At 35.0% G+C, this 17,750-nt stretch overlaps 1 protein-coding gene across 1 annotated transcript in view; it reads left to right on the top strand.

Moving 5' to 3' along the window:
- PIK3R4 (phosphoinositide-3-kinase regulatory subunit 4) overlaps nt 1–17,750 on the top strand; it is a 67,646-nt gene that overhangs the window by 35,798 nt on the left and 14,098 nt on the right. Inside the window, exons 10-13 of the mRNA XM_016941905.3 lie at nt 2,284–2,485; nt 3,642–3,829; nt 5,007–5,217; nt 6,899–7,064. Coding sequence (XP_016797394.1) covers nt 2,284–2,485; nt 3,642–3,829; nt 5,007–5,217; nt 6,899–7,064 — 767 coding nt within the window. The remainder of the gene's footprint in view (nt 1–2,283; nt 2,486–3,641; nt 3,830–5,006; nt 5,218–6,898; nt 7,065–17,750) is intronic.

Genomic DNA, 17,750 nt, shown 5'->3' with positions numbered 1-17,750 from the left:
AAACATTATTTTGTTTGTAGCTGGTATATGGAAAAATTTTTATATTTCCTTTTATCTGGCAACCTCATAAAATTTATTAATTATAATAATTTGCTAAACATTTTCTTTTGAACTTGTACATTCACAGTTGTATCATGTGTGAACAGTGACTATTTTATTCATTTTTTTCCAATCTGAATACCTTTGTTTTCCTTGCCTTATTTAAATGACTAGGATATTTAGTATAGTATTAAAGGGAGTTGGTGTGAGTGGGCATCCTTGTTTCTCATATCAGAGGGAAAACTCTCGACATTATACCATTCAATGTGATTTTTGCTATTAATTTTTTTGTACAATCTTTTGAACAGATTAAGGAAATCCTCTTTCTGGAGCTAAGATGATTATTGGAAGAATGTTAAATTTTATCAAATGTCTTTTATCGAGATTATTATATGGTTTTTCTGTTCTGTTAATGTGTTGAAATATGTTGATTGATTTTTCATATTTTAAACTTGCTTTATTCCCTGGATATTTGAAATAAACACAGCTTTGTCATATTATATCTATATATAAATGTAGTTTTAGAAAATAAATACAATATAAATATATAAAATGTTTTTATATATACTGGATTTGGTTTGCTCACTTTAGTGGATATTTTTTCATTTGCGTTTATGAACAACCTTGTCCTATAGTTTTCCTTTCTTGTAATGTCCTTGTCAATTTGTTTTTTCATGGTGCAGTGCTAACATTTTTTGTTTTTTATTGAGATACAATTCACTACCATAAAATTCACTCTTAAAGTGTACAACTTGCTGGTTTTTAATACATTTGCAAAGTTGTGCAAACATCACCACTGTTAAATTCCAGAACATTTTCGTCACCCTGAAAAGAAACCCTGTATCCATTAGCAGTCATTTTCTTTCCCTTAGCCCCTGGCAATCACTAATCTGCTTTCTGTCTCTATGGATTTGCTTAATCTGGACATTTCATATTGATGGAATCATGCAATATGTGGCCTTCTGTGTCTGGCTTCTTTCACTGATCTTAATGTTTTTAAGGTCCCCCTATGTTGTAGCATGTATCAGTATTTCATTACTATTTATAGCCCTTACTGTGGCCCTCCCTTTTGTGGACTAAAACATAGACTAACAAAAAGAGAGCTCTTACTTTAGCTATAAGGTAGCTATTGTCTATTTAAAGCGAATTTTAGGAGGAGACATGAAAATAAACCAAGTATTGCAAGTTAACACTGGGATTTAGTCAAGAATATGTCTATTATTATTGTACTTTAATGCAATTTTATTTCATGTTTTTTAGCTTTGTGCCCTCCTAGGGTTGGTTTTATCATAGTCTGCCTGAGAATTGTGAATATGACTCTAAACTCTAGTGGGATTCTAGATTGAGGCCTCAGAGAACTGATATTTTATTAAATGAATGTTTTTTATTCCTTTACATGATGAAAATGTACTAGAGGATTCTGTGGATGGTTGGAAAGAAAGACACTCAGAGCTGCCACATTTACCAGAATATTTAAGTTGCCAAGGAATTAATTATTTAGATTGATTACTTAGTATTTGTCCGTTTCAAGTGCACTATTTTAGGTGGATTAACATGTAAATTTCACTATAATCTGATAAGATGGGTGCCAGTAATTATCTTTATAGCTAAATAGAGGTGCACAGATACAGTAAGTAGTAATTAGGGCTGGAATTTGAACCTAGGCAGTCTGACTTCAGCCATTATCCTAGATTGCTACTGGGTTTGTTGCTCACATTTGCAGTTGAGGCAGCATTCCAATCAATCCCTTAGTTGCATAGTATGTTTTATATATCGTAGAATGCCTTTACATACTCATTCAATATAAATTTCTCAACACAACCAGGAGCAAAGTTGAAGTAGGTACACTTTCTTTTGCTTAATATTGTACATTCAGAGTTTTGTTCACATAATAAATATTTATTCAACAGTTGTATTTTAAATACTACTAGATATCACACATTGTGTTCTTTGGAAATCCCAAAGATGAGTTATGTGTGAATACTGTCCTTTAGGAAGAAAGTTAAGATATAAATCATGATACAAATTACAAAGTGCCCTAATAGAGTGTTCTGGGAGATCTTAGTCGTGACATGTCATTCTGTATTGTTAGCTTTATTTTTCACTTGGACTTGGTTGTTTCACCCTTCTGACTCTTTTCAGTTTTAAATTGGGTGATTTGTCCCTTCAGTTGTTAGTCATTCTGAGGCTTGTTTTTATTATTTTTGAAAATAAACTAGAACATATGGTTTTATTTGGTTTTAGGGAATGACAGAGGAAGAGGAAGACAAACTTCTGGCACTGAAAGACTTCATGATGAAATCTAATAAAGCAAAGGCCAATATAGTGGACCAGAGCCATCTTCATGATAGTAGTCAGAAAGGTGTAATTGACTTGGCAGCTTTAGGCATAACTGGGAGACAAGTTGATCTTGTTAAAACCAAACAAGAACCAGATGACAAACGGGGTTAGTATGCTTGTTTGTGTGTGTGTAGCTTGTTGTTGTTAGTTATTTCATAAGACTGTTTTTTAGCTAATTAATAATAAAATAAAAAGCCCCATTTCACAGATAAAGAACTTTCAAATACAGTGACTCCGTTACTTAGCAGGGAGATTTTGGGGAAGAAAAATAGGGAAGCGAACTAACAGTTAAGGAAGTAACTTGCCAGAATCACAGCTCTGTATGTGACAAACCAAGGTCTGATTCCAAAGCTCTACTTTTACAGTAAAATCACGTTGTCACCATGGAGGTGTATGATTGAAGATGAAATTCTGTTTTTTAACCCTTTAACCAGCAACCCAAGAACAATAGTTTGTGTAAAATGGTATCAAGTTTTCTAGTTCATTAGTAGTAGGTAATGCCCAATGAATTAAAAACAAAGGTCTTGCTATTAACAATGAAATACAAGAGTAGAGACCAGACAAGACTTAACCATTTGTAGTCTTGAGATCTGAAACTGTGAGCTCTTGTGACATTGACATTGTATGAAGTTTTTTAGGATCCTGTGCATACCCTTTTTGCACATATATTCACTGCCAGTTACATGCCTTTAAAATTTCCTCTATTCTAGCATTAGATTTTGAAGGCAGCTAATGAATTACATTTAAAATAAACTTCTAATTGCCAAATTTGAGAAAAAGTATTTGTAACTTAAGTTTTAATGGCTTATATCCATAATATATAAAACATAGAAATTAATAAGAAAGCAAGCCAAAAAAAGAAAGATTGAAGGATATGAACAGACAACTGATAGAATAGAATGCATATATATGAAAAGGTAAATAGTTTAATAAATGCGAATTAAAACATGCTATTTTCTTACTATTCACTACTTTAGATATAGTGGTTACTTGAAATTGAGCTGGCTTTGGGAAACTAGGAAGTAATTAGGTCTTATTATTAACATCATTGGAAGCACATCTCTTCCATCTGCCCTAGAAATGAAGTGAGAGTTAATGAATTGATACATGAATATGAATAAATTAGAAATCTTAAGGAACAAATAGAATATGAAGTGTATTGCTATCCCTGCCTCCTCTCCTGTCCCCTCCAAAGGCAATAAAAGCACATAATGGTTTTAAAGGCTACCTTCAGACTAACTATTCTGAATATATTTTCATAGCCAGAAAACATGTAAAACAAGACTCAAATGTAAATGAAGAATGGAAAAGCATGTTTGGGTCACTGGACCCACCAAACATGCCACAGGCCCTACCTAAAGGGAGTGATCAGGAGGTGATTCAGACTGGGAAACCTCCTCGTTCCGAGTCCTCTGCTGGCATTTGTGTCCCTTTGTCAACTTCTTCACAGGTACTGTGTCACCCAGTCAGTAGTCCTCCTAATGCCTTTGAACGCTCTTCTGCTATTTTGGTTGTTTAAAGGCTGTGTACTGTAGTGAAAAAATCAATATGGTGACTTGTCTTTTAGGGAGGTCATATTTCTTTCTAAGACAGGTTTATCTTTAATTTTATGGTGAGGAGGAAATCTAGTTATTGAAAGTACTAAAAAGATCTCATTTTAGAGTACTTGGCAATACAGTGATCTGAGATTGTGGGTTGAAGACATTATTATGAACTGTGATTATAATTAGGCTGCAGTGAACCTTTTAAATCTTTTTTATTCCTCCTCCAGTATAACATAGCCATATCTATAAAATAGCAAAAATACTTCTGGGAAGAAGTCCCAAATTTCCTATGTGTGATAAATGTCATGATGCTTTTTATGTACAGATCATTCCTGACTTAACGATGGTTAGACTTAGGATTTTTTGAGTTTATATGGTGTGAAAGTGATATTCATTCATTAGAAACTGTACTTCCGGTACCCATATAGCCATCCCATTTTTCGTGTTCATTACAGATTTCAGTAAGTTACATGAGATATTCAGCACTTTATTATAAAATAGGCTTTGTGTTAGATAATTTGCCCAACTGTTGGCTAATGTAAGGTTCTGAGCATGTTTAAGGTAGGCTAGTCTAAGCTGTGATGTTCAGTAGTTGGGTGTATTAAATGCATTTTCGACTTAATGATATTTTCAACTTATGATCTGCTTTTTGGGATGTAATGCCATTGTAAGTCGAGGAGCATCTGTATTTGAAATAAGTTTGTAATTTAAGGCAGCTCTTTCCTAGTCAGTCATATCTTAAATAAAAAACATTAATTGAACCAGATTAATTGAATTGAAATTCCATTTCTTCTTTTCACTTAATGATAATTTTTGTTTAATGTTATTTTCGTGCTGATCAGTTTTTTTATATATAAAATGTAGGATTTATATAAAAAATGGAAATGTAGCATTTGTGGTTATACTTCATTTTAACTGGGTTTTCACTGAAAAAATGTAATTGCAATTATATCGATTTTAAAATTGGTACATTAATGAGGACAAAAAGCTGTTATAATTTATAGATAAAAACATGGGTACACTTCTGTCTTCAAATATACTTTGCTTATGACGTAAATAGTTAGAATTCTATTTGTTTTGTAGGTTCCAGAAGTGACAACTGTCCAAAATAAAAAACCAGTAATACCGGTTTTAAGTAGTACAATCTTACCATCCACCTATCAGATTCGAATTACAACTTGTAAAACTGAACTTCAGCAACTCATCCAGCAAAAGCGGGAGCAGTGCAATGCTGAGAGAATAGCTAAGCAGATGATGGAAAATGCTGAATGGGAGAGTAAACCACCACCACCTGGTAAAAGTTCCATTGATAGGTAGTTGTAGTCTAGTCTAGGTGCTTAAGGCTAGAATCTAATAGAGGAAATGAATACTTAACTACCAGACAAAAGAGGTAAGAACAAAAATGTTATTTGGGAAACCCAGAGGAAGAAGCAGTAGTAAGTAAGAAATCTTGTCATTATTTGTGGAGTTGGATCTTTTTACAACTGGCAAAGTCATGTTTAGGCCAATCACGTAATAATTTAGCCTATCTGTGCTTCATTTTCCCCATTTATAGTACTAGGTTTTACCTGTTAAATGCCTTGCCACTTTTTCACTTGAATGTCTGGCTTCTTTGACCAAATTCCTGCTTTTAATTTCTGGAAGGTTTAACATACTTTCATTAATATTATTTAAGAAAAAGTTAGAAAATTTAGAAAATGATGAGTACTTTTTTTAAAAAGAAAACAGGCTGGTTGTGGTGGCTCACGCCTGTAATCCCAGCACTTTGGGAGGCTGAGGTGGACGGATCACTTGAGGTCAGGAGTTCGAGACCAGCTTGGTTAACATGGTGACACCCCATCTCTATGAAAAGTATAAAAATTAGCCAGGTGTGGTGGCACACGCCTGTGATCCCAGCTACTCCGGAGGCTAAGGCAAGAGAATTGCTTGAACCTGGGAGGTAGAGGTTGCAGTGAGCTGAGATTATGTCACTGCATTCCAGCCTGGGCGACAGAGCAAGACTCTGTCTCAAAAAAATAAATAAATAATAAAGTAAATAAATAAATAATTAAAAAGAAAACAACATCACCTCTAACCCTATGCCTTAACGATGATCAACATTAAAATTTTGAGGAAACAGTTCCATATTCTGTTAAGAATTAAAAGCAATTTAGAGATACTTAAAATGAAAATCTGACTCAGCTATCTTAACAGACTTGCCTAGTGTAATGTAGCAGAGTTAGTCTTTGATACTAGATTTGTAGGTTTAAAAATATTTTTTGAGTTTCTGTCTACATTTTAATGATAAACATTGAAATTGAGAAGATGCATAGTGTGCTTATATATAGATATTTACAAATCATGTGAATTCCCATGGGCTACTGATGTGGACTTGGGGAAAATGCTGGTAAAGGTCAATGATTTAAAGATTTAGAAAGTATTGTTAAGTGGCAAGTGGCATCGTTAGTTGCATAAATTTTCTTATCAAAATAAATATTTTGGAATTGTTTAATGTTCAAACGGTTTTTGTGATATACCAGCACAACTTTAAAAACAGTGAAAAGTTGATCATAAACTGCTGTATTTTATGATAGAATCTGTCTTTGTAAGTGGCGTATTATACTTAGAGTAACACATTTTATTTAATAAATCACAGAAAAGATGTCAAATTTTGTAGTTCAGGGATTTCAGAGGTAGCAGGTACCCCTGTGCCTTCATTTTCAGGTAACTGCTGTGCCTTCTCAGATCCTGGAGAAGGGCCCCAGGGGCTGCCTTTCTGAAGCTATTTAAGCAACACTTAATTGCTAAATTGATGTCTCAGTAAATAATATCTGTCATGGTCCAGTAGACCACTCTTTATTGGCAACTATTGGTACTTTCAAATATTTTAGTTCTTATGATTGTTTTCAAGCTGGTTGTTGGTTATTATAACGGGATGATGGGGACATTGTATTTGTAAACTACAGTTTATGATATACTCCTTTGCTTTTCCTTAGGATGGCGTCCTAAAGGGCTGTTAGTTGCCCATCTTCATGAGCATAAATCTGCTGTGAATCGAATTAGAGTCTCTGATGAACACTCACTTTTTGCAACATGTTCAAATGATGGCACAGTGAAAATCTGGAACAGTCAAAAGATGGAGGGGAAGACCACCACTACCAGGTACCATATGCTCAGGAATGAATCAGTTCATTAATTCAAATCAACAAATGTTTATTGAGTATTTACTCTATAATAACCACTGTTTTGGGTACCAGGCATACAGCAACGATAAATGGACAAAAATCCTTCTTCTGCGGAGTTTACCTTCTAGTGGAAAGTGAGAGACAATGAAAGTATAAGTAAAACAGCTAATGTGTTAGATGGTTAAAAAAAATTGTGGTAAAAAATACAGCAGGAAAGGAAGCTAGGAAATGCAGTAGAGGTGGGGTAGGATAGAATTTTAAATAAATTAACCAGAGAATGCCTCACAGGGAAAATGACATTTGAGGAAGGACTTGAAAAAAGTGAGAGAAAGCCATATGGATATCTTGTGGAAAAACATTCCAGGCAGAGGAAACAGGCATTTCAAAAGCCCTGAGGAAGAAACATGTTTGGCATGGTTGAGGAACAGCAGAAAGGTCTTTGTGGCTGAAGCAAAGTGAGCGAGGTGGAGGAGTAAGAGGGGCCAGTTAGATATGGCTTTGTAGGCTGTTGTAAAGGACTTTGACTTTGACTCTGAGTGAGGTGGGGAGCCTTTGAAGAGTTCTGAGTAGAGGAGAGATGTCATCTGAGTTAGTTGTCAACAGAATTACTCTGGCTGTTATGTTGAGAATAGACTGAAGAGGAGCAGGGCAGAAGCAGTTAGAAGACTATTAAATAATCAGGCAAGAGCTGGTCGCTTGGTAGCAGTATGAGGTGGTGGGAAATGATCAGATCCTGGATATAACAAGATTTGCTGAATGAATGGATTAGATGGAATATGATCATGAAAAAAGTAAAAAAATTATAGAATGGCTAACTGTGTAAGGAAAACAAATAGTGTACCATTGCCACACTCCTGCGGACAAGAAGGATATAATTTATGACTTCAAATCCCTAAGACTTTAAATATGCATGATGTGATTTTAATAAATGTGATTATGATAAATATTGTAGATTTGTACAACTTTATAAGTATGTCCCTATCTGATTTGCAGTTTGTCCTCCCTGTCTTTCTTTCTTTCTCTGTATTGGTTCTACCATATTCTTATTTGTTCTTTGCCTAGTTTGGTCTGAAAAGAAAGATGCTAGAAATCAGAATTGACTCTCATCTATGTAAACAGATGTGGAGAATCTCTGGTGCTTTTCTTGTTATAAGTTCATTGACCATAATTAGCCACAAAATCATCAAACAACAAAATATCTTTGATAACTAAAATAATTTAAAAATTTACTCTTTACTTATCAACCTAAGATTTTGTGCCGATTAGCTCTATATTTTTACACCATGCTTAATTATTGTATTTTTCCTCATTCTCTGTTTGTGTTGTATTGGTCAGAACATAATTTAAACAGAAGTAAAGACTCCTAGGTCCGTGTAGCAATTTTTTTTTTGTCAACATTTTACTATAAAATATTCAAATATGCAAGCAAAGTTGAAAGTGTTTCACAGTGAACATCCATGTACTTGCCACCTAGATTTGTAATGATTTTACTATATTTGCTCTGTTCTATAACTATTCATTTATCTGCCTCCCATCAATCTATTCTTTAAATTTTTTATTTTTATTTTATTTCTTAGAGACAGGGTCTCTTTTTGCCCAGGCTGGAGTGCGGTGGCCTGATCATAGCTCATTGTAACCTTGCACTCCTGGGTTTCAAGCAATCCTCTCACCTCAGCCTCTCAGGTAACTAGGACTACAGGCGCATGCCACCACACCCAGCTAATTAAAAAAAATTTTTTTTTTACTTGAGAAATGGGGTCTCGCCACATTGGCCCAGGCTGGTCTTGAACTCCTGACTTCAAGCGATCCTCCCCTCTCAAGTCTCCCAAAATGCTGGGATACAAGTGTGAGCTACTACCTGGCCCCATTTTTTTTTAATGATTTCAAAATAAGATACAGACATCAGTATGTGCCCTCTAAAAAGTTCAGCATGCACATCATTAACAGGATTTCAATATTTATAGCTCTTTTTTCTTCTTGATATAAAATTTGTATGCTATGAAGTACACAGATCTTAAATGAACCATTCCATCAGTTCTGACAAATAATACCACTGCATCCTGAATCCCTCTCAAGATGCAAAATTTGACCATCATACCAGCAGGTTCCCTTCTATCCCTTTCTTTTAAATCCCTGCTCTTTCCTTCCCCTGCTACTACCATTCTTTTGATTTTTTCCTAACCATTCTTAGCCTTTTTTTTTTTTTTTGAGACAGTCTCGCTCTGTTGCCCAGGATGGAGTACAGTGGCACGATCCTGGCTCACTGCAACCACCGCCTCCTGGGTTCAAGTGATTCTCCTGCCTCAGCCTCCAAAGTAGCTGGGACTACAGGTGTGTGCCACCACATCTGGCTAATTTTTGTCTTTTTAGCAGAGAGGGGTTTTGCCATTGTTGGCCAGGTTGGTCTTGAACTGACCTGAAGTGATCCGCCCGCCTCAGCCTCCCAAAGTGCTGAGTTTACGGGTGTGAGCCACCGCACCCAGCCCATGCTTAGCATTTTAATTAGCATTTTAAGTACCTCTTCAGATAATTGTTTTCCAAATAGTTCTTTGTTATTATCAGTTGGATTCATTGTCCCCTTTATTAGGATGGTAAATTGCAAAAACCCTGCTTGTTAGTTCTCAAGTGATTTTTATTACAGTCATACCTTCTGTATCCCAGTGTCATGCTTTAGACAGTGGTATTTTGGTATCACATTTCAGATAATATCCCCCAAATTTTGGTAATTTAGCTGACTTTATAGAATTTGGGAAGTCTGTATGGTTAGGAGACTGGATCTCCTCTGAATGCAATTACTCTTTTGCTTTGCTGTAACACCTGCTCTCTTGTTTGTGGCCAACCATGGGCCTTGGCTTGGGAAAGAGGGTAAGAAAATGCAATGTGTCGCCCTTATCACATGCCTTTATTGACTGGTGAGGGGAGAAGGAAGCAATTCTTATTGCCAGAGCCAAGTGGGAAACAGCTGGTGGCAGGGAAAGAACAGCAAAGCTAATGTGTTTTCTTAGGAAATGTTACTAGTACATTCTGACTAAGAGGAGTTTCCCCCATGAGTGATGTTGGCAGACCATTCAGTTCCCAGTCCTGATTTTCTTACTGAATTATGACTGGTGATTTGGACTACCTAGATCTTGGCTCTGCCATTTTCTTTTTCTTATTTGAGTTAAACTTTCAGTTTGTCCCTTTGGGACTAGTTCTTGAAAAATTGCTGTTTTTCTAAACTTTTGCACAGCTTTTTCAACTTATTTGTTTATAGTATTCTAAATTATATTTTCTATGTTTTTTTCTTGTGCTACCTTATTTCTGGCTCATTCAGCTTCTCAATTTTAGGGGAGATGGATGCGTTTGGTATTCGTTGAAATTGGGGTGGTAGTAAAATATCTAAATGGAGTTCTATCACAGTGAAAACTTAAAACAATATGAGCAGTACAAAAGAAAGTTGTCAATGTTAGGGTTACATGTTTTGGAGTCACCGGTAGTGTTGAAAGTCAGCGTTTTTGAATGGCTATGAAGTAAAGGGAATATGAAGGGCAACAAAAGCCTGATGTCTGAATCTTAGGAAGTTAAATTTTTGGAACAGGAAGAGAGGGGCAAGAAAGGGAAAGAGAAGAAACCATTTAAGTTAATATAAACTACAATGAAAGAGAAAACTTATGAAAAGAATATGTAGGCCTCTCAATGAGACAAAAACCCTACTAGCATGAAAACCTCATAATGCCATTGGTGCACTCTCATATAGTGCCCTCTGGTGGAATGCAATTGATACCTCTTTCCTGGAGGTTTTTTTTACAATATATGTATCACAAGCCTTTATGATGTACATATCCTAAGGAAGTAACTAAGAATCAACTCAGATTTAGTTTCAAGACTGTTCAGATTGACTTTCTTTATAATAGCAAAAAATTAGGAGCAAACTAAAAGTTCAGCAGCAGTTATCAATGAAAAACATTGATAATTGTGTTTTTTAAAATTAGGTTTAAGAAAAGCATATGGGGTTTCTATTTTGGAATGGCAGAGTAAGGACCTCCAAAAATCTGTTCCTCCATAAAGCAATGAGAATACTGGCAAAGACTGTCAAAGTCAATTTTTTGAGAACTTTGGAAATCAGCTAACACCTTTCAGCAATCTAAAGTGGATTCAAGAAAAACACCTGACTCTCAGTAAGAATAGTGAGCCATGTCGTCCTTAACTTACTGTAATCTCATCCCCCTTTACCAGCTCTGTGGTAGTCTGGAAAAACAGCCTCACAACTATGGTAGTTATGAAAACTAGCCCCTTAGTAGACAGTGGAGGGGTCATAATGGCATTGGAGCTCCCCAAAAGCACATCTCCAGAGAATTGTCACTATTTGACCTCTGTGCCAGCTGGCTGAAAAGTTCTGTTTTCAGGGCCGATCTTTATTTGACTTGGCCCATACCTTGTTCTTTGAGAAAACTCTTACTCACAGGGCACTTGTTGAAACTAATCAGCACCATTTATTTAACATAGCAGTCATCTTGAGGTGGCATCAGGAGGCTGACAGAAAGCTTAAAAGGAAGAACTGGGTAATGAGATGTCCATATGGGCCTTTGAAAAGTTTTGATCTATTCCTGGGTCCTTATAAGACCACATGTATGTGTAGAGTTGTGCACATACCCAGGAAGAAACTGAAAAGACCAAATTCTCATGTCTGGCTGGCTTTGAGACTCTGTGCAAGCAAGAACTGAAGGCTAAAGCAGAGATGTAAAATGCGTGATGGAGTGTTGAAGGTGTGCCACAACACAAACAAAACCCTCACTTAATTGTTCAAGGCATTGAAAGAAATACCTGCCAGTTATTAGGTGATCACTTACCTAACTGAACAGAGACTTCAGTGGCCACATATGACAAGGAATACAGACTTTATAGAATTAGTGGAGGAAAGTCATTAAACAAACAAATAGCAACACTTTGGAATCTTTTTTCCAAAATTGACACATTATATTAATTTTGAATGCACAGTTTTGAACAAAAGATTACAAGTTAGGCAAAGAAACAAGTAAGGATGGCTTATACCTAGGAAAAAACCTTACTAGACATAGATTTTAAATCAGCTATTAAAAATATGTGCAAAGAACTAAAACCGTGTCTAAATATTTAAAGGAAAGTATGAGAACAATGTCTAACCAAATAGACAATATCAATAAAGAGGTAGAAATCATAAAATAGAAATTCTGGAACTGAAAAGTATAATAACAGAAAATTTGCTGGAGAACTTCAATAGCAGATTTCCACTGATAAGAGCAAAAAATCAGAGAATTTGAAGATGGTTGGTATTATCCAGTCAGAGGTACAAAGAAGAAAAGAATAAAGAAAAATGAATAGAGCCTTAGAGACCTGTGGTGCACTATCAAGCATTCTCACACATGCATAATAAAAGTTCCAGTAGGAGAGGAGAGAGAAAAGGGGACAGAAAGAATATTTGAAGAAATAATGGCTGAGAACTTTTCATGTTTGATGGAAAACATTAATCTGCAGACCCAAGAATTCAATGAATTCTAAATAGGACAAAATCAAGGGAGCCATACCTGGACACATCATAAACTGTTGGAAGACAAAGACAGAATTTTGAAAGCAGAGAGAGAAAAGTGACTCATCACATACAAGGGATGTTCTATAAAATTAACAGTTGATTTTTAAGTCAGAAATGATAGAGGCCAGAAGTCAGTGTGTTGAAAGGAAAAGACTGTCAACCAATAATTCTGTGGCAGTAAAATTGTCCTTCAGAAACCAAGGAGAAATTAAGACATTTCAAGATAAATAAAAAGAGGGAATTTATTGCCAGCAGATTTGCCCTAAAAGAAATACTAAACGGAGTCCTTTATGCTGAAATGAAAGAATATGATACAATAACTTCAATCCATATAAAGAAATGAAGAGCACCAGTAAAGATAACATAAGTAAATATAAAAGTACAAATTATTTTTGTTTGTAACTCTTTTTACCTGCTATCTGATTTTGAAAGATGACGGCATGAAGAGATAATTAGAAGACTGTGTCAATGGGCGTATAACATGTAGATATGTAATTTGTATGACAATAGTTATACATATGAGGGAGGAGGGAAGAGACATATTAGAGCAAAGTTTTTATGTATTACTGAAATTAAGTTGGTATTAATTTGATTATTTTAAGATGTTCATTGTATTCTCAGAGCAACCACAACTTGTAATCACAAGGCAGAGTTGGTACAAAGGGTGAAAAAACATGATCCAACTGTATGTTATGTATGATAGACACACTTTAGATTTAAAGACATAAATAGACTGAAAGTAAAAGAATTGAAAAGATAAACCATGCAAATAGTACCTAAGAAAGAGCTAGGCCAGGCACAGTGGCTCATGCCTGTAATCCCAAGCACTTTGGGAGGCTGAAGCAGTGGATCACCTGAGATCAGGAGTTCGAGACTAGCCTGGCCAACATGGCAAAACCATGACTCTACTAAAAATACAAAAAAATTTTGCCAGGCGTGGTGGCACACGCCTGTAGTCCCAGCTACTCGGGAGGCTGAGGTGGGAGAACTGCTTGAACCCGGGAGGTGAGGGTTGCACTGAGCTGAGATTGTGCCACTGCACTCCAGCTTGGGTGACAGAGCAAGACTCCGTCTCAAAAAAAAAAAAAAAAAAAAAGCTGGAGTGGCCAATGTCAGATAGAACATAAACTTTTAGGCAAAAATTACTCCTAGAGACAACCAAGGAGATTTTATAATGGTAAAAGGATCAGTTCATCAGGAAGACATAACAATTACAAACATACTTAACAGCAGAGCCCCAAAAACACACTAAGCAAAAACCGATAGAATTGAAGGGAAAAATAGATAATTCAGTTATAATAGTGGGAGGCTTTAATAGCTTATTTTCAAGATGGATAGAACAACTAAGCATAAGATCAGCAAAGAAATAGAAAATGTGAGCAACACTACAAACCAACCAGATTTAACAGGTATCAGTAGAATACTCCACTCAGGAACAGCAGAATATAAATCTTCCTTAAGTGTACATGTAATCTTTTCTATATTTAACCATATATTAGGTCACAAAACAAACCTCAATAAGTTTAAAAGGATTGAAAGCATATGAAGTATGTTTGTTAACCAAATTGGAATGAAACTAGGTATCAGTAACAGAAGGGAAGTTAGGAAATTCTGAAATACATGGAGATTAAACAACATATGACTAAATACCCAGCGTTTCAAAGGGAAATTAGAAAATACTTTGAGATGAATAAAAATGGGAACAGCATACTAAAACTTGGATAATGCATCTAGAGGAGTATTAAAAGGGAAATTTATCACTGTAAACATTTATATTAAAAAAGAAGAAAGATCCCAAATTAGTAATTTAACCCTAACCTTAAGAAACTGGAAGAAGAGCAAACTTAAAGCAAGTAGAAAGGAATGATAAAGACTAAAGAGGAAATAAATGAAATAGAGAATAGAAAAAAAAATCAGCAAAAGTAGAAATTGGTTGTAAAGATCAACAAAATTGGCACACCTTTACTATAGTGATCAATAAAAAGGGAGGACTCAAGTTACTAAAAACAGGAATTGAAGGGGGCACATTACTACTGACTTGACAGAAATTAAAAAAGAGTACTATGAAAGGAATACCATGAACAATTGTATGCCAGCAAATTAGATAACCTAGGTGAAATGGATGAATTCCTAGAAAGACACAAGCTGCTGAAAATGACTAAAGAAGAAATATAAAATCTGAATAGACCTATAATAATAAAGAAATTAGTAATCAAAAAACCTCCCACAAAGCCCCGGCTGAGATAGCTTTATGGTGTATTCTACCAAAGGTTTAAAGAATTACAGTAGTTCTCCGTTATGTGTGGAAGAGACAATCCAAGACCCCTAGTGGATGTCCCAAACCTCGGATAGTACCAAACCTTATGTATACTGTGGTTTTTGTTATGTGTACATATCTATGATAAAGTTTAGTTTATAAATTAGGCACAGTAAGAGATCAACAACACTAATAGAACAGTTACAATAATATATTTTAATAAAAGTTATGTGAATAGAGTCTCTATCTCTCAAAATGTCTTACTGTTCTGTACTCACCCTTCTTGTGATTATCAATCTAATAACTGGGACAGCTACTAAGTGACTGACTGATCAACTAGCAGGTAATGTCTTCAGCTGGATAAAGGAATGATTAAAGTCCTGGGCAGGAGGGAACAGGACAGTGTGAGATTTTATCACACTACTCAGAATGGTGCACAGTCAAAACTTATGAATTGTTTATTCTGGAATTTCCATTTAATATTTTCTGACTGCGGTTGACCACAGGTAACTGAAACTAGGGAAAGTGAAACTGTGGATAAGAAGGGACTAATGTAACATCCATTCTTCAAAAAGTCTTCCAAAAAATAAATGAGGGAACACTTCTTAACTCATCCTTTGAGGCAGATGTCAATCTGATACCACAGCCAGATAAACAGTTCACAAGAAAGCTATAGACCAATACCCATAATTAATATAGGTGTAAAAGTCTGCCACAAAATAATAGTAAACTAAATCCAACATGTAAAAAATAATATCATGACCAAGTACAATTTATCTTAGGAATATAAGGTTGGTTCAACACATGAAAATCAATGAATGTACCATATTAATAGAATAAAGGGAAGACCAAATGGTCATCTCAACAAACTCTCAGAAAGTATTTGACAAAGTCCAGTATCATTTTATGATCATAACCAACTCAACAAACCAGTTAGTAATAGAAAATGAATAAAGGCCATCTACAACAAAAAAACCCTACAGCTAACATTGTACTTAATGTTAAAAGATTGAAAGCTTTCCCCCTAAGATGAAGAGTTAGACAAGAATGTCCACTTTTGCCACTTATTTGAATACTGTACTGAAGGTTCTAGCCAGGACATTTGGGTAAGAAGAAGAAATTGAAGGCATACAAATTGGAAAGGAGAAAGTAAAACTTTCTGTTAGTAGCCAGCATGATCATGTATATGGAGAATTAGCAATAATTAAACAATAATTGTTTTAAAAACTTACTAGAACTAATAAGTTCAACAAAGTTGCAGAATACAAGATGAATATATAAAAATCACTTGCATTTCTTTATGGTAGCAATGAATAGTCCAAACATGAATTTAAGAAACCATCCATTTACAGTAGTATCAAAATGAACAAAATACTTGGGAATAAATTTTACACAAGAAAGTATAAGATTTGTATACTGAAAAATACTAAAGATCATTGAAAGAAATTAAAGAAGACTCAAATGAATAGAAAGAAACCCCATGTTCATGCAGTGGAATACTTAATATCAGTAAGATGGCAGATCTCTCGATGTACAGATGCGATGCCATCTCTATGGAATTTCTAGCTGCCTTTTTTTTTTTCCCTGAAATCGATGATCTGATCCTAAAATCCATAAAGAATTACAAGAGACTCAGAATAACCAAAACAATATTGAAAGAAAAGAACCAAATTGAAGGACTCACACTTCTGTATTTCAAAACTTGCTACAAAGCTACAGTAAATTAAGACAGTGTAGTACGGGTATAAGGATAGACATAGATCATGTCTATGTCTATGTCTGTGTCATATATTCATGGTATAGAACTGACATGCAGAAGTACATTTATGGTCATTTTTTTTTGACAGAGGTGTCAGGATATTTCAGTGGGGAAAAGAATGGCCTTTAGAACAAGCAGTGCTGGGATTATAGGATTTCCACATGGAAAAAGATGAATTTCAGTAGACTTATTCAAAATGGATCATAGACTAAATGTAAGAACTAAAACCATAAAACTTAGAAGAAAACATAGGCATGTAAATCTTCATGACCATGGATTAGGCAAGGATTTCTGAGAAATTACGTGAAAAACACAAGTAACAAAGGAAAAAATAGACAAATGGGACTTCATCAACGTTATAAACCTTTGTGCTTCAAAGGACTCTATCAAGAAAGTGAAAAGACAATCCACAGAATGGGAGAAATAACTTATATATCATATATCTGATAAAGATCTATTATTTAAAATGTATAAAGAACACTTACAACTCAACAATAAAAAGACAAATGACCCAATTAAAAAGCAAATGATGTGAATAGATGTTTCTCCAAATAGGACCAATAAGCACATGAAAAGATGCTTCTTAGTCACTAGAGAAATGTAAATCAAAACCACAGTGAGATACTCCTTCACACCCACTACAATGGCTATAGTAAAAAAGGCAGTGACCAGTGTTAGGATGTAGATAAATTGAAAGCTTTATACATTGCTGGTGAGAATGTAAAAACAGTGCAGTAACTTTGGAAAACAGTTTGGTAGCCTTTCAAAACGGCAGACATAGAGTTACCATATGACCCTATGATTCCATTCCTAGCTATATACCCAAGACAGTTGAAAACATATGTTCACACAAAAATCTGTACACAAATGTTCATAGCAGCATTATTCATAATAGCCAAAAAATGGAAATTATAAAATGTGGTATATCTATACAGTTGAAAACCAGCCATAAAACGGAATGAAGTACTGCTACATGCTATAATGTGAGTAAACCTTGAAAACAGTATGCTAAGTGAAAGTAGCCAGATCCAAAGGCCACATATTGTATGATTTCATTTATATTAAGTATTCAGATAGATAAATCCATAGAGACACAAAG

Source organism: Pan troglodytes, chromosome 2 (assembly GCF_028858775.2).
Source record: "Pan troglodytes isolate AG18354 chromosome 2, NHGRI_mPanTro3-v2.0_pri, whole genome shotgun sequence".
NCBI lineage: Eukaryota > Metazoa > Chordata > Mammalia > Primates > Hominidae > Pan > Pan troglodytes.
Note: the sequence above shows the minus strand (reverse complement) of the source record. Positions and strands in the feature narration are given on the sequence as shown.